A 14,245-nucleotide genomic window follows, 5' to 3' on the forward strand; every position below is an offset into this window, starting at 1 on the left:
TATCCAGTGGGACTCATGCCTGATATATCTTGATGATGTTATAGGTTTTAGCCGTACGTTTATAGAATATCTGGAACGGTTACATGCTGTCTTTATTAAAATGCGTGTGGTGAACCTCAAATTTAAACCGCAGAAGTGTCACCTGCTCCAAAAATCTGTTCGGTATCTTGGCCACATAGTCAGTAAATCAGGGATAGCGACGGGCCCGGACAAAACCGCGTGTGATCGTACTTGGCCGACCCCCACGTCAGTGGGGGAGGTGCTTAGTTTCACAGGATTTGCATCCAATTACCTCCTTTTTGTCGCCTGGTTCCCCACTATCGCCAAACCTGTCCACGCCTTGACAGCAAAGCGTCAGAAGTTCCATTGGGGAGAGGAGGAGGCCGCATTTGTTGCGCTCCGGGATGGCTTGGTGAACGCCCCTCCCCTCTGCTACCCCGACTTTTCCTTGCCGTTCGTCCTTGATACAGATGCTAGTAACACTGGAATTGGCACTGTTTTGTCTCAAGTTGTTAATGGCGTCGAGAATGTTGTCGCATATGGCAGCAGAGTGCTGTCTCCGGGCGAACAACGGTACTGTGTCACACGTCGGGAGCTCTTGGCTATTGTTTTTTTTTGTGCAACAGTATCGCCTCTATCTTTATGGCAGACGCTTTGAAGTGCACTCTGAACATGCAGCACTACAGTACGTGCTGCGTATTGAGCAGCCTTCTGGCCAACTTTCGCATTGGTTGGAAGTCCCTCATGACTACTCCTTTACTGTTTCCTATCGAAAAGGCACCCGACACATGAGCGCGGATGCCCTGTCGCGATTACCAATGAGCGATGGGTGCGCGTGTATTTCAGGCTCGGGGCGCTGTAAGTCGCTGTAAGTCGCTTAGACCATGTGGAGTGGGGGCTTCTCTAGGTTGAAGAAGCATCCCTGTTTAAGTTATGACGCCGTATGAAGGAGGCGGAGGGGGGTGGGGATCGACGGGGTGTAGCCTTTGTCATCTCTCAGAGGCGGATTGCTCATGCATTGTGACGGAGGGTTGCGCCGTTACAACATTGTCGTGCTTACTGCCCTGTGGGTTAAAGTCATCTGGGCGGTGCACGAGAAATTGTTGCACCTGGGGGTGCATAAGACGCTAACCCCCGTCTAAACCCTGTTGTCCACCAATGCAATCCATTCAGGTCTCCCGCATAAATGAGCTGGTCGCTCTTGATATCCTTGGTCCATTTCCAACTACCCCTCGTGGGATTAAGTATTTACTCGTGGGCGTCGAATATTTTTCACACTGGCCAATGACCTGGCCGCTTCCCAACCAGTCAGTGGCGGCCATCACCGAGGCATTCCTCGATGGCTACGTGATGGACAAGGATGCCCCTGAGCGTCTTCTGACCGATCAGGGCAAACATTTTTCTTAGAAATTACTGCGGGAGGTGTGCGATTTGTTGGAAACAATGAAAGTACGTACATCGCCATACCATCCCCAGACGGATGAAATCGTGGAGCGGCTGCACAGGACTCTGACCTCCATGTTGAGCCATCAGGTCAGCGAGTCCAAACTTGACTGGGACTTGCATGTTCCCGGGGTCTTGGCTGCCTATAGAATGGCCCCTCATGCGTCCACTGGCTACTCACCATTTTTTTTATGTACAGAAGAGAACACGACCCCCCGATTATGTCCAATTACGAGCCGTGCCAAACAAGGCTACATCAAAAATTTCAGACTCCATGCGCTTTACCCTTCAGAAGCTTTCTGAAGCGCGTGAGGCTTCCAGAGAAAATTCCAATTCGTGTCAATTGGCAAATGAACGACTGAAGGTGTCCATCTTTCCGCACATGAGTGGGCTCCAGATGACAGAACCTGGCTGTACTGTCCCCAGGTACCGGTGAGTACGTCACCCAAATTGTTTAAACCCTGGAGGGGGCCGGTTGATGTGATTTGGGTCGTTCGACCCCAGTGTGTTCAAATTCGCTTGTATCGTCGGAGTTGGTTTGTACATCCCTCGCACCTCAATCGTTTTATAGCGCTGCGTGAATTCATCCCATCTCGACTACGCAGGGGCTGAGGGTCGGATGTGTCCGGCGAGCTGAGGTGTGTAACCGCTGAGGTTGGTCCTCAGGGAAGTCATGTGATCCCGTCCTCAGGTGCCGCGCGTTTAATGTCCCCCAAGCCGCCACCTGCGCTGTCTTCACAAGATTCGGGAGAGGAAGGCGCCGTCTGCCTGGCCGACTGCTCTTCATGATAAGCCGGGCTCGATGGGACATTTTCAGATTCCCCCCAGGATCCCCAGGGACAATAAGCCCATCTCCCCTGGGGGCCCAGCCACAAGGACTCGATCAAAGACTCTTGGGTTTTCGTGATCCCCTTACACACATGCTCCCACACCGTCAGTTGGTTGTCGCACTCGGCAGGCCGTATTGGTTATTGGCTGAACCTGGCCTTTATTGTGATTGCGAGTGTTGTTACACGGTGAAGGTAGGAAATGCTGGTGTGGAGGGGATCCCGAGGTTTCGCATGTTACTGCATTTTTTTTTTCTCTCTCTCTTCCTTTGTTTTTGCACATTGCTGTTCTGTACTTCCATCCACTTTCCCCGTTAGAAACTGTATTTTGTATATGTAGTGTACATATTGTATAGATGTGTTGGGGTATTTATTTGTTGAGTTACACAAGGGGTTGTTCATTTTGTTCGTGCTACAAAGGGGGGGGGGGGGCGGTGATGTAGTGACATTGCGGGATGTCACTGTGTAGTGCCAGCCCTAGAGAGGCACGGCATGCGGTGTATTGACATCGTGGATACCACTATGGTGTGGGTGTAGTACCGGCCCTGGAAGGGCTCGGTCAGCACTGATTGATAGCGCTGGAAGCCATCACGCTTAGCGTGCAGTGACAGCCCTACAGGATAGGGTGTGGGAGTGCCGGCCGTAGGAATGGGGTTACTATGGGCCATGGCACTCTGGTTGACCCGAGAGGACACGTGACCAGTTAAGTCTACAAAGAGGCCCCAGGTGAGGGCTAGGGGTGGTCACGTGGTCGGGGTCTAGATCCTGCTAGAGGATTTTGGAAGGTGGTCGTGGCCAAGGGCAGAGCCGGCCACGCCGCAGATAATATAAGCCAGGTCCCGAGAGCGATTGGCGTTGTTGTTCATCATGAAGAAACCTTCATCTACGTTCTACGTTCCACCAAGTCTCCAACACAGGAACCTGGACCCGAGCTGTGGTGCCGGTCCGTAGTAGCAGTGTAGTAATTAGTGTAGTTAGCCTGGTGGTCACCACCATAGGTTGTTATTCTGTTAAGGGGCAGTTACCCCGTGTGTTTGTGTTTATAAATGTGTTGCCTCCAAGTGTACGTCTGCGACTCAGGTGAACTCACTACATATGTAAGGAAATGAAATATTTTTGGTGATTTTAGCGAGCGGATTTGGGACATGTCTCACAGTGGCACGTGGAAACTTGTGAGTAATCCAGATATTATGTCTACATTGTATAACTATTGAAATGATAATGCTTGTTGCCCATTAACATTCAAACATGCGTTATTAATGATGCTGAACCCATTGTACAAATTCCACATTGCACATATTCTATTATATCCTCACACTCTAAGACTGCATTGGGAATACGTATTATCCTTTCATCAGATGCAGTTGTGCATCCCATTATCGCTTATTGCTGTAACGTTCTCGGTCCAGTTCGCTGTTATCTTACCACAATTAACAACAAGACTTGATACTAGTGCTCCACTCTGGTGAATCGTGCAAATCGATGAAGGTAATTTTAAGGGAAAAGGGGCATTTGTTTAAAGAGGAAGGGAGTTTGAGGACGTGTGTGTGTGGGGTGGTGGTACATGGTTTGTCTGTATGTTGAACTTATTGCACACCATACGTAGGGAAAGGACAACGAACTAACACACAAGAAGCAGTTATCTCGTGACAAACAAAAATAGAATTTCGGCATTATTGCGCGACAGTAGAGCAGAATGTGGCATATTAAAATCCAATTTGGGCGCGTGCAAAAAATTAGTCAGATGACACCTCTCCTCACAGCATTCACAAAAAGAGGATGAATTCATTTACTTGGAGTCTGTGTAAGCTACACTTGGCTTAAACATCAGGATTACTTCGGTGAGCATCGATGGCGGTGGTTCCCAACCCTGAGCAACGCTTAGCGGACCGCCCGTGTAGTGCAGCATCCGATCCTTAGCGAGAAAAATAGTCGCCCGCAAACAGTTCTGCAGACCGCGATGCACAGCCTGGCAGGGCCCACAGAAGCCACTGGTCTACAGCAAGGCGTGGGACTCTGCTGATCGCCCAGCGGTGGCTTGCTCATTTACACCTTCGTGCACTCTCCACCCAGCTCTCTCTTTGCTTTCCTCTTCTCTTTCTTACTTTTATCCTTTATCCTCTCCGCTTCTCTTTCCTGCTTGGATCACAACGAGGTGTATCCTCCAGATGCATTCGTCTACGCCAGACACGGCGACCCGTTGGTATCCCGTTACCAGTGTTGGTATATAAACAAGCCTGGCTCTGCTCGTGAAACAATGATGAATGTCGAAACCCGTTTACAAAGAATACTTGTATTAAACTCATGGTGATCAAATATATATATAGACATGCACTCCCAAAGGCCATTTGGCCACTGGGGAGTGTTAAAAAAATACACTGACATTTCATATGTGGAGAGAAACATATGAGAAACAGGCATATTGTCTGTTTTTCCCTGTGTATCCTGATTCTGTATTGACAGGGTGGTGGTTATTGAGTGTAGTTTGTGAAGGCAGTGCTTGTCCGCACTTTGCTTTAGCGTCCGCGTGCGTTAAGCAGGTTACGTCAGATTAATCGTTACTGACGGCTTGGCTAAATAAGTGACATGGGAGTAAAGTCAATTTAGAGAATCGCCAGTAGTGATGCATCCCAGGATAATGAACCGGGTAGCGCACGGAAAGGTCACAGTTAATTTCAAGGAACGATTCCAGGCTGAAAATTACAATTCTGATGCCACCAGTGACTGGGAGAGATCTACAGACTCCATCTACTTTCAACTACATTGGACACTATATTTTACTAACTTCCTTCCGGCAAAGTGCTTGAGTCCCGCTCTAAATTCAGCAGTATGGAATGGCCCTCGCGCAATCCATGTTGTACCAACCTTTGGCTTTCGCGCCGCGAAAAGGGTTAAATACGTACAGCGCATACCATACTCTCTACCCTCCATTACCCCCGTGTAATCAGCAAGTTGCATAATGGCCTTGAACACAGAGGACTTGCAATCGCATGTGCTACGTTGTCTCGCTAGGGGGGGAGGGAAGGCACACACCAAAAAAAACTTAGAGCAATTTTTTTTCTTTCTGCAAGTGCTGCCTGTCACAGAGTGGGGCGTGCACGAGAGATGTTTTCTCCAAGCTGTAAATGGAAGGTGGCATTTGTTGCTTTGCTGTTTGGGTGCCGGCCCAGAATGGAAGTGTTGTGGGGGAAGCACCTTTGGGGGGAGCACTGTTGCGAAATGATCAAGGTAATCGTATTGAACACGTTCAGATGCGACTGATCTTTGCCACCTTTTAACCTTCTAAAGTGCTCTTGAATGTTTAAAGGTAGTCCTGTGGTAGTGTCCTGGATTCTATGAAATAAATAATGTTGTCGCAAGACGCGTTTGAAAAAGCACAACGAGTGAAATGTGATTTAATTCCCAATTGCACAGCAGAGATAGCATTCCTAAAATCACGTATTCATTTGAAGCCTTTATTATATACTTCCCAGGTTTAGCAACGTTATTTATTGTCCCGTTAAATAGATTTTTAGTGTCTTCAGTGTCCCTCCAGATCTCGACAGCACTTAACACGTAGAGGCAATCCACATAAACAATCTTCACTTCAGCAGTCAAATGTTCAGGATATCAAATGCTGCATGCATGGTGCTGACTCGTGTAGAGAATATGATGTGGCCCGCTCGTCGCTAGAGATATTGTGAGATAGTATAATTTTACACGCTTGTTATGCCCCAGAAAATATATCGTGATAAAAAATGCTAATTTCCACACGTATATTTAGGTGCATTTTATTTGCACCGCATTCTATACCGGTTTTATGGAGGCGTCACATAAACGTCAGCATAAAAGTGTTATAATGACCGCATCCAAAACAACGTAATTGAATTTTGTGTCAAGGCAGCAATCCCTTCTGGTTCCATCTCAATATCTGTAGAGTCAAACAAATATGAGCATTTAAAATCGCAGCGGTGTGCGGGAGAGACGTACGTGTGGATTGAATCGGCCTGCGGGGGGGGGGGGGGTATTGCTCGCTAGAATTAACAGGTGCCGCGTGTCACGGGAACTTCCGTGAGCTGTTCTCCGATGATACACACTCTTTGGAAATCGCGGTCCACGCTTGGAATTCATTCGCGTAAATATTCCATTTCAGCTTCATTCATACTCAGCTTGTATTTTACAGAAATGAGCTGTGTCATTAGAGAGACTTTCATTAATGTCCATTGCTCAATTACAGTCGGTGCTCTTTTTGCTCAGGAAGTCTACCCCGAGGTGGACACAGCCAGAGGTTAGTTTGTGGCAACCCGAAGCAGCCGGAACGAAGGCGGTGAGTGAACTCCTTGCGAATCGCTCATTCATGTTGGCGTTTACTGAGGTATCCTCGGCACTATCTACACTCACACAGTCCTTCACAAGTATTATCAACGTCACCGGCCATTATCAATCCACGATGGGATGAAGGCTGTGCGGCATGCTGTCGCCTATCTCTCACGACCCCCCGATATAGCGATCCGTCTAGCACCTGCAGGACGCCATCTGATTCCATCGCTTCCACGTTCGGGGTGATCGGTCCTTTCGAGCCCGATTCCTCATTTGGCTGCCCACTCTATCATTGGCCGTCATCCCTTCTAGCGACAACGACGTACCACTGCCCAAAGCCCACGCTTTGTTTTTTTCTCAACAGTCAACATAGAATTGTTACATTCTCAACTGTGCATTTAGAATGCGTGTACGCTAGTTAGTTAACCTTTGTTTTATTTCACGTCCATTAAACGATCCTTTAATTTGTTTACCCAATCATGTGATTATTTCTTTACTATGTATCTCACATGACCGCATTCCGGCAGTGTTTCCTTGACCGGTGGCAAAGGCTCACACTTCCCCTTTTCAAATTTCAAAAGAGAAAATGATACTTTAGCATCGAGTGTATCCTTGACTTGGCAGCCAGTTGCCATTTATCAGGAAAGTCTAGAAAGTGCATCCACTTCAAAAATGCACCAATTTGTATAGGAAAACAAAGCAACTGTGCGGTAATATATCTGTACGAGTGTCTGCTGCTGTGGCAGCTGTCTTCCACCAGTCGGTGATGGATCGACTCCGTGCATGTTTTTTGTGTGTGGACACGGGCAGGCACGTGGTGTGGAACACGTGGTGTGTATGTAACACGTGGTGTGTAACACGTGGTGTGTAACGCCTAGTGTGTATGTAACACGTGGTGTGTAACACGTGATGTGTAACACGTGGTGTGTAACACGTGGTGTGTATGTAACACGTGGTGTGTAACACGTGGTGTGTAACGCCTGGTGTGTATGTAACACGTGGTGTGTAACACGTGGTGTGTAACGCCTAGTGTGTATGCAACACGTGGTGTGTAACACGTGGTGTGTAACGCCTGGTGTGTATGTAACACGTGGTGTGTAACACGTGGTGTGTAACGCCTAGTGTGTATGTAACACGTGGTGTGTAGCGCCTAGTGTGTATGTAACACGTGGTGTGTAACACGTGGTGTGTAACGCCTAGTGTGTACGTAACACATGGTATGTAACACGTGGTATGTAACACGTGGTGTGTAACACGTGGTGTGTAACACGTGGTGTGTAACGCCTAGCGTGTATGTAACACGTGGTGTGTAACACGTGGTTTGTAACACGTGGTGTGTAACGCCTAGTGTGTATGTAACACGTGGTGTGTAACACGTGGTGTGTAACACGTGGTGTGTAACGCCTAGTGTGTATGTAACACGTGGTGTGTAACACGTGGTTTGTAACACGTGGTGTGTAACGCCTAGTGTGTATGTAACACGTGGTGTGTAACACGTGGTGTGTAACACGTGGTGTGTAACGCCTAGTGTGTATGTAACACGTGGTGTGTAACACGTGGTGTGTAACGCCTAGTGTGTATGTAACACGTGGTGTGTAACACGTGGTGTGTAACACGTGGTGTGTAACGCCTAGTGTGTATGTAACACGTGGTGTGTAACACGTGGTATGTAACGCCTAGTGTGTATGTAACACATGGTATGTAACACGTGGTGTGTAACACGTGGTGTGTAACACGTGGTGTGTAACACGTGTGGTGTAACACGTGGGATGTAACTCACCGACTAGCGTGGTGTGTAACACGTGGGGTGTAACTCACCGACTAACGTGTCTTCTGAAACAGGGATAAACCCTCCAAAGAAACTATTCAGAAACGTTGGTGGCCTGTTTGCTGTAAAAAAAAAACACACGCAAAATGTTACTCCCGTCATATTCTGATACAATTATACACAAATCAACGTTAACACGTTTTAACCAAGGTAAATGCACTAGAGTTTCGATTGGGAAATGTTAACAAGACATGCATGTCCCTGTAAAGCTTGGTCGTGAGCAGGGCAGATCAATCTTGATTTTGGACAAGCTGACTTAGCACGATTCAATGCGTTTTATATCTCTAGCATCAGGTTGTCTCATCGATGGATTGAAAAAAGAAATAAATATATCAAACACCAAAATATATATTATAATCGTAAACACAAATAACCGTGGCGTGTTCAGGACATGCTGTCACTACTATCAGAAGCAGGATCTGTGGGAAAGCTTACCTCCAGCCAGACGTGGCAGAAATGCCACGCAGAGCTCAGAGATGAGTAATGCTGTCCCGATCCTACTCGAGAACATCTTTAATAAAAAAGATATTTTCTCTGTAGTTCAGGATCTTCAAAAAAAACTTGCACAGAAGCCCTGGAAAATGTAATTTTAGGTGTCATTATTATATAGTAGCAACATCATATATGTTTTATGTGTTAATGTTCTATCGTCGAATGTGACTAACACTGCTGAGCATGAGACGTAATTCAAAATTGGGTTCTTAATTATTTAAAGAAGGTTTTGTTGTCATCAATGGGCACTGTGTGATACTTTACACCAACAACCAAAATGGGAAACTCCATCTCTTGATTGTAGCTCAAGTAATCTATAATATGCCCGAGAGATAGACTCTTGGATTAAAGGATGCGTTTTGTATTTCTGGATGTCGATGGAAGCATAGTTTGCAAAACTTACCCACGAAACGTTGTATCCTCCTTTTGTCCACGGAGAGTTAATTAAACGTTGATGGATAATTTAATTCCATTTACCCTGCAGGAATACAACAGCACACGCAAACATTACCTGCTGTTAAGAGCAAGGTGGGCTATAAACCTTAAATTAAGTAGCCCATTTTCTCTCTTAATTATGTTGGGTCACGCTGCTTGCATCGCTGTTCTTGCACGGAGATGTGCGCAAATAAAACGTTGAAATTGATTAAGCTGTAAATTTAAAATAGGCCCTTTGCCTTGTTCGTGGCTTGAGTGATTGAGGTCAGGCATTGAATGTTCCAATAAAGCATGGGGCCTCTGTGGAAGCTGTCAGTCAGTGGGGGGGGGGGGGGGGGGGGGGGGGGTAGCGCGCAGCTGTGAGCTCTGCGTGTCCATGGTGCCTTCACGGCAGATGAATGCGCAACCCGAGCCCGTGCCGTGAGTGCCAGCGCGCCTGGTAACCCGCTCGTGGGCGCGCGCCGCAACGAGGGAATCGGATACGCAGAGACGAAGGTGGAGACCCTTCTTTTTTAAAAAATTGATAGAGACTGGATCATCTGTCAACTTGAATTTATCGCGTCATTTACATCGCGCGTACAAGACGCGGCTTTCTCACACCGCAAACCGACAGCGTTCGAGAGGAAAGGCAGCGAGAAAAGAGAGAGGGGGGGGGGGCACGTGATTAAAAACAAATTTATATTAGAGTAAAAAAAACAGCGGTTAATCATCAACTCGAGTGGCCGTTCCTCTGATGCCACGTGCTTGCGGTGCAGGGTCAGATTGAGGGGGGCTGTTGTGGGTGACTACCCTCATGAATATACTTAGAACTGGCCCGTTGCCTGGCTGCCCTCATCTGCCAATATGGGAGCAATCAATCAATGCCGCTGCATCCTAAGCAACCTAAGGCTGCTTCACATTTTATTGCATCTTGCGACAAGATGCATTGAGGCAATGTAGTGACTGCCCTGCTATAAATGTCATTGGTTTGCGTTGTGGGGTGCAATTAGCATGACGCTATATAAAAATGAAATGATTAATATTGTACTGAATAATACTGAAAAATGGTCTATGCACCTCATTATTAACCAAAACGAGTGTATACATATGAACATAATCACATAAGCAATGTATAAACCCATGCAAAGAGTAATTCACGTTATGATGTAATTGCTATGCAGCTCATTAAGTGTGCCACCTGGCATTTTCGGTAAACGCCTTCATTTGGTAAACACAACGCTCATAAACAAAACCCCACGCGAAGTGAATAAGTTGTTAGGCCTTATCTGCTCACATAAAGTGCGCACATTAACCGTACCGAGATCACGCCTTCCTCGCCCATGCCAGCTTAATGACTTCACATCCAGGAATAATACTTAATTGCTAATTAAGGCCCGACGCGGCACTGCCATAAATGTGGCTGCGCTGAGTGCCACCAGGGACTTCCAGATCCCAGTCTTCCATTTGGTTCCGCTCAAACGGTGCCCGCCACACGAATGCGGTCTCTACAGCGTGTAGAAGATTGGCGGCTTGCTGTGCCTATGAATGATTATTGGCGATGCCCACTGAGCGAGTTTCACACTGTTTTATTCCCGCTCTGTAACTTCTGCAGGACGTCAGTCGCCACTCTATTAGCCTAGACGTAACATTAGCATACAATTTGCATAAAACGAATACATAGAAAACTACGCGATTCGGTATATCTTTCTTGAGCGTCAAAATTATAAACGAATCAATGACTGGATGCATCCTTCCACCCCGTGTTGCTGAACCAATGGGAGCCGTCTCCTGCACGTCAGAGATCCCGTGGCATCGTTCTTAAGAGTACCGACGCCGTATCCATCATCTCAATTTATATTCACAATAATATTTACAACACAATTTGAAAGCATTAATAATAGTTGCACCCTCATTGCTGCAACGCGATGTTTCAAGACTCCCTTGAGAATGGAATTCGATATTGTGTGCCGGGTCCCAGCGTGGTTGTCACTGGAGTAAATGATATATATATATTACATGGATTGCACTGCATATCGAAAACCACACTGCACGTACGTCTGACCCCGCTCGTTATAAGTGAATATAATTGCCAGTACAATTGTACAAGTTACATCTGTGACATATATCACCACTCCAAATCACAAATATAAATGCAGTATCATAGCGCACATTACGACGTAGAAAAACACTCAACACGTTCGTCAATAACACTGTGGCCTTAACCTGAAAAATATATCACAGGCGACGTTTCATAGCACATTCAGTGTCTTTTTAAAATGTCCTATGAAGAAGGGCCATTGCCCGAAACGTTCCAGAAACGTCACCTATTACATATTTTAAATCTTAAGCCCACGTTGTGATTGACGATCGTGTTGAGTTGTTTTGTGACTTGTACTTGTGTACCACTTCCACCGCAGCAGCGCCAAATGACTAACATTAGCGCTACTTACAAGTTAGGCGCTCGGCATTGCACATGCTACAGGGACGCAAAGTCGCTATAAGCCCGGCTTCTATCGCGCGCCTGCGCATGTCACAATATAACGATCGTAGTAAACGGTGGTAATGCAACAGTGACGACTTTATTAGAGCCCCTACTTACCCTTTGATGAATGAGTAAAGTTGAGACGGCTTGCGCTTCTCCCTGGAGCTGAACAAACGCGGTGCTAGCGCTGCCCGCTGGTGCCCTGTGAAGGAGTGCCCGCCTTGGCTGCTACACTGAGACGGCGCGCATACAGGCGGGGAGCGGGAGGGGGCGATTTTGTCGCTCGACGTTTCAGCAGCCCCCTCCACCTCGCTCAGAAGAGCAAACGAGTAAATAAATAAAACCTTCAACTAAAAACGCGACCGCTCGTTCGCACCGCAGCCTGCGCTGCTTCTGCCGTTCACGCAGTTCTTGCAGAGCCACGCCGCGCAGAAATGTTTAGAGAGGGCGATCTGGGCAGGGACGACGAACTGACAGCTGATCTCAGCTGTTGAGTATTTGTTTATGTATTTTTCTATCCGCTTGTCACTTCGCGCCGCCGGGGCGGTAACGGCAGAAATGAGAGAGGGGGAGTGTGGGGTTGGACGTGGGGGTTAGGGAGGTGGTGGAGGGGGGGAGCTAAGATTATTGAAACGCAACCGGACCGTTCCTTAACGCCAACCGACTCGAGGGAAGGAGGAGCCCGAAGCTCACACACACTACTCCCACAGCCTCCCTCTGCCTGCCCATCTCATACATATTTTACAGCGCTCCTCTGCGTTACATTACAGGGACCCGGGCGCTGTCCACTTCAGGACCACCACCAGCACCGCGAGCAGCGCCAACGGCGGTGATAGCCTTCTCGCTCGCTCGCTCGCCCATCCACCCAGCGTCCTCCGCGTGACACGTGGACGCGACTCGCATGCGAGCACAACCACCAAGGGGTCCTATCGAAAATAGACACACCCAGTGTTCCCATCTGTCAATCACCGAGTACACTGGTTTTTTTTTAATTTATTTGTTCGTTCATATATCTATCGAAAAAGCGTTAACTTTAAAAAAACTGCTTCGAAGGTGTGCCGGGTATCAACATAGGTTTTTTTTTTTTTACGAAATCACCCCGGGGAATCGTAATTAAAGTTTTGTGTATTCGTACTATTTATTGTTACCGAGGCGAGTGTTCGGAGTGTGTGTGTGTGTTTGCCCAGGGTACTGCCGCAGCTAAATAAGCAACGCTTTTCTGCTTATGAATGCGGCAGCACGTGTTACTGGCTCCCCACCGGGAGCATCGTTGGCCCAGCGTGCGGCGATCCCAGCTCGTTTGACTGATGTAATGTTTAGGGAACTGTTTCACAGGGCATCTCACGTAGGTGTTGGTCATAGCCATGTCCCGTCACCGCTGATATCGTTGCGATAGCAGTGATGTTTCTCTCCTATCGTTGTACACTTGTACGCGCTCATTCGACTAGTTGGCGGTGCAGCTTGTGTTTAATAGCAATGCATTTTAGCCATCACAGTTTTCACTAATTAAATAAAATACAATTACCGTCGTTCGTCACTGTCATCCCACTCTGCACCCAGTAATTTCCAATTGCGTTTTTTTTTTGCATGGATTAGTAACCCGGCACAGTTATTAATTGGACATGTGCAACTTTAATGAAGCTATCTTTCAGCTTTCAATTGAGGATTCCGACTACATTGTATCACGTGTAATAGATTGCACATTTTGCCTTTTCGTTTTTTTTATTCTAATTCGCTTGCGCCTATGATTTGGCCTGGCAGGTTGCAGTGGTTTTATAAAGCGTTGGATGGGAAACCAGAGCAGGGTTCGCAATAGCGTGCGTCTGTCTGGGAAGAACGACGCGCATGGAGAGGCAGAGACGATAGGGTTGGTACGCAATATATGTACTAAAGAGAACGAAGCCTTAGGCGCCGCTTGAGTTAATGTGAGGGCAGTGCCTTTTAAAAGGAATTAAATTAACTGCGGCAAAATGTAATGTTTGGTCGCTTCTCAAAGACCAAAGAAATGTTGCAGCCTTGCAGAAGCCATATCTCTCGTGCATTCTAGTTTTGTGTTCAACATAAACACAACACAGGGAATATTAAGTGCTCACAGAACCCTTTCAGGGCATGCAGCGTGTATATCCATACATAAAACTCGCATTTCTACACATGCCCTTTTAATAGTTATTGTTCATGTGCCGTGATGATTGTAATTTATGTTTTATACAATTGTGTCGCGTCAACATGCAAATGCGACATTTAAAAAGAGTCCCTTTTGAGTTACAGAACCTCATGAATACGATTACAGACACACGACAGCGGCGATGTTTGTTGTTTTAGATTGTGGGCAGTCAACAAGAAACGCGGACGGAAAGAGAAAAGGAAAAAAATAATGCAATGAACAATTTCACGCTCAATTTCACGCCAGCCCAAACACCTCGCAGGCAATTTTAGCGTGGCCTATTCGAACCTGCCAAT

General features: G+C 47.0%; 1 protein-coding gene across 2 annotated transcripts in view; it reads right to left on the minus strand.

Annotated features, from left to right (window-relative positions):
- The window catches only part of CDH23 (cadherin related 23), a 234,593-nt gene extending 221,075 nt beyond the window's left edge, over positions 1-13,518 (minus strand). The window contains exons 1-4 of one of the 2 annotated variants that reach the window (XM_032949465.2): positions 11,903-13,518; positions 9,293-9,367; positions 8,833-8,971; positions 8,388-8,459 (exon numbers count right to left, since the gene is read on the minus strand). In XM_032949465.2, the coding sequence (XP_032805356.2) occupies positions 8,388-8,459; positions 8,833-8,908 (148 nt within the window). In that variant the 5' untranslated portion in view covers positions 8,909-8,971; positions 9,293-9,367; positions 11,903-13,518. The remainder of the gene's footprint in view (positions 1-8,387; positions 8,460-8,832; positions 8,972-9,292; positions 9,368-11,902) is intronic. The other variant, XM_032949466.2, reaches the window with a different exon arrangement.
- Positions 13,519-14,245: the final 727 nt, after the last annotated feature.

Source organism: Petromyzon marinus, chromosome 8 (assembly GCF_048934315.1).
Source record: "Petromyzon marinus isolate PM22_M1 ecotype Great Lakes invasive population chromosome 8, UKy_Petmar_22M1.pri1.0, whole genome shotgun sequence".
In the NCBI taxonomy this organism is placed as follows: domain Eukaryota; kingdom Metazoa; phylum Chordata; class Hyperoartia; order Petromyzontiformes; family Petromyzontidae; genus Petromyzon; species Petromyzon marinus.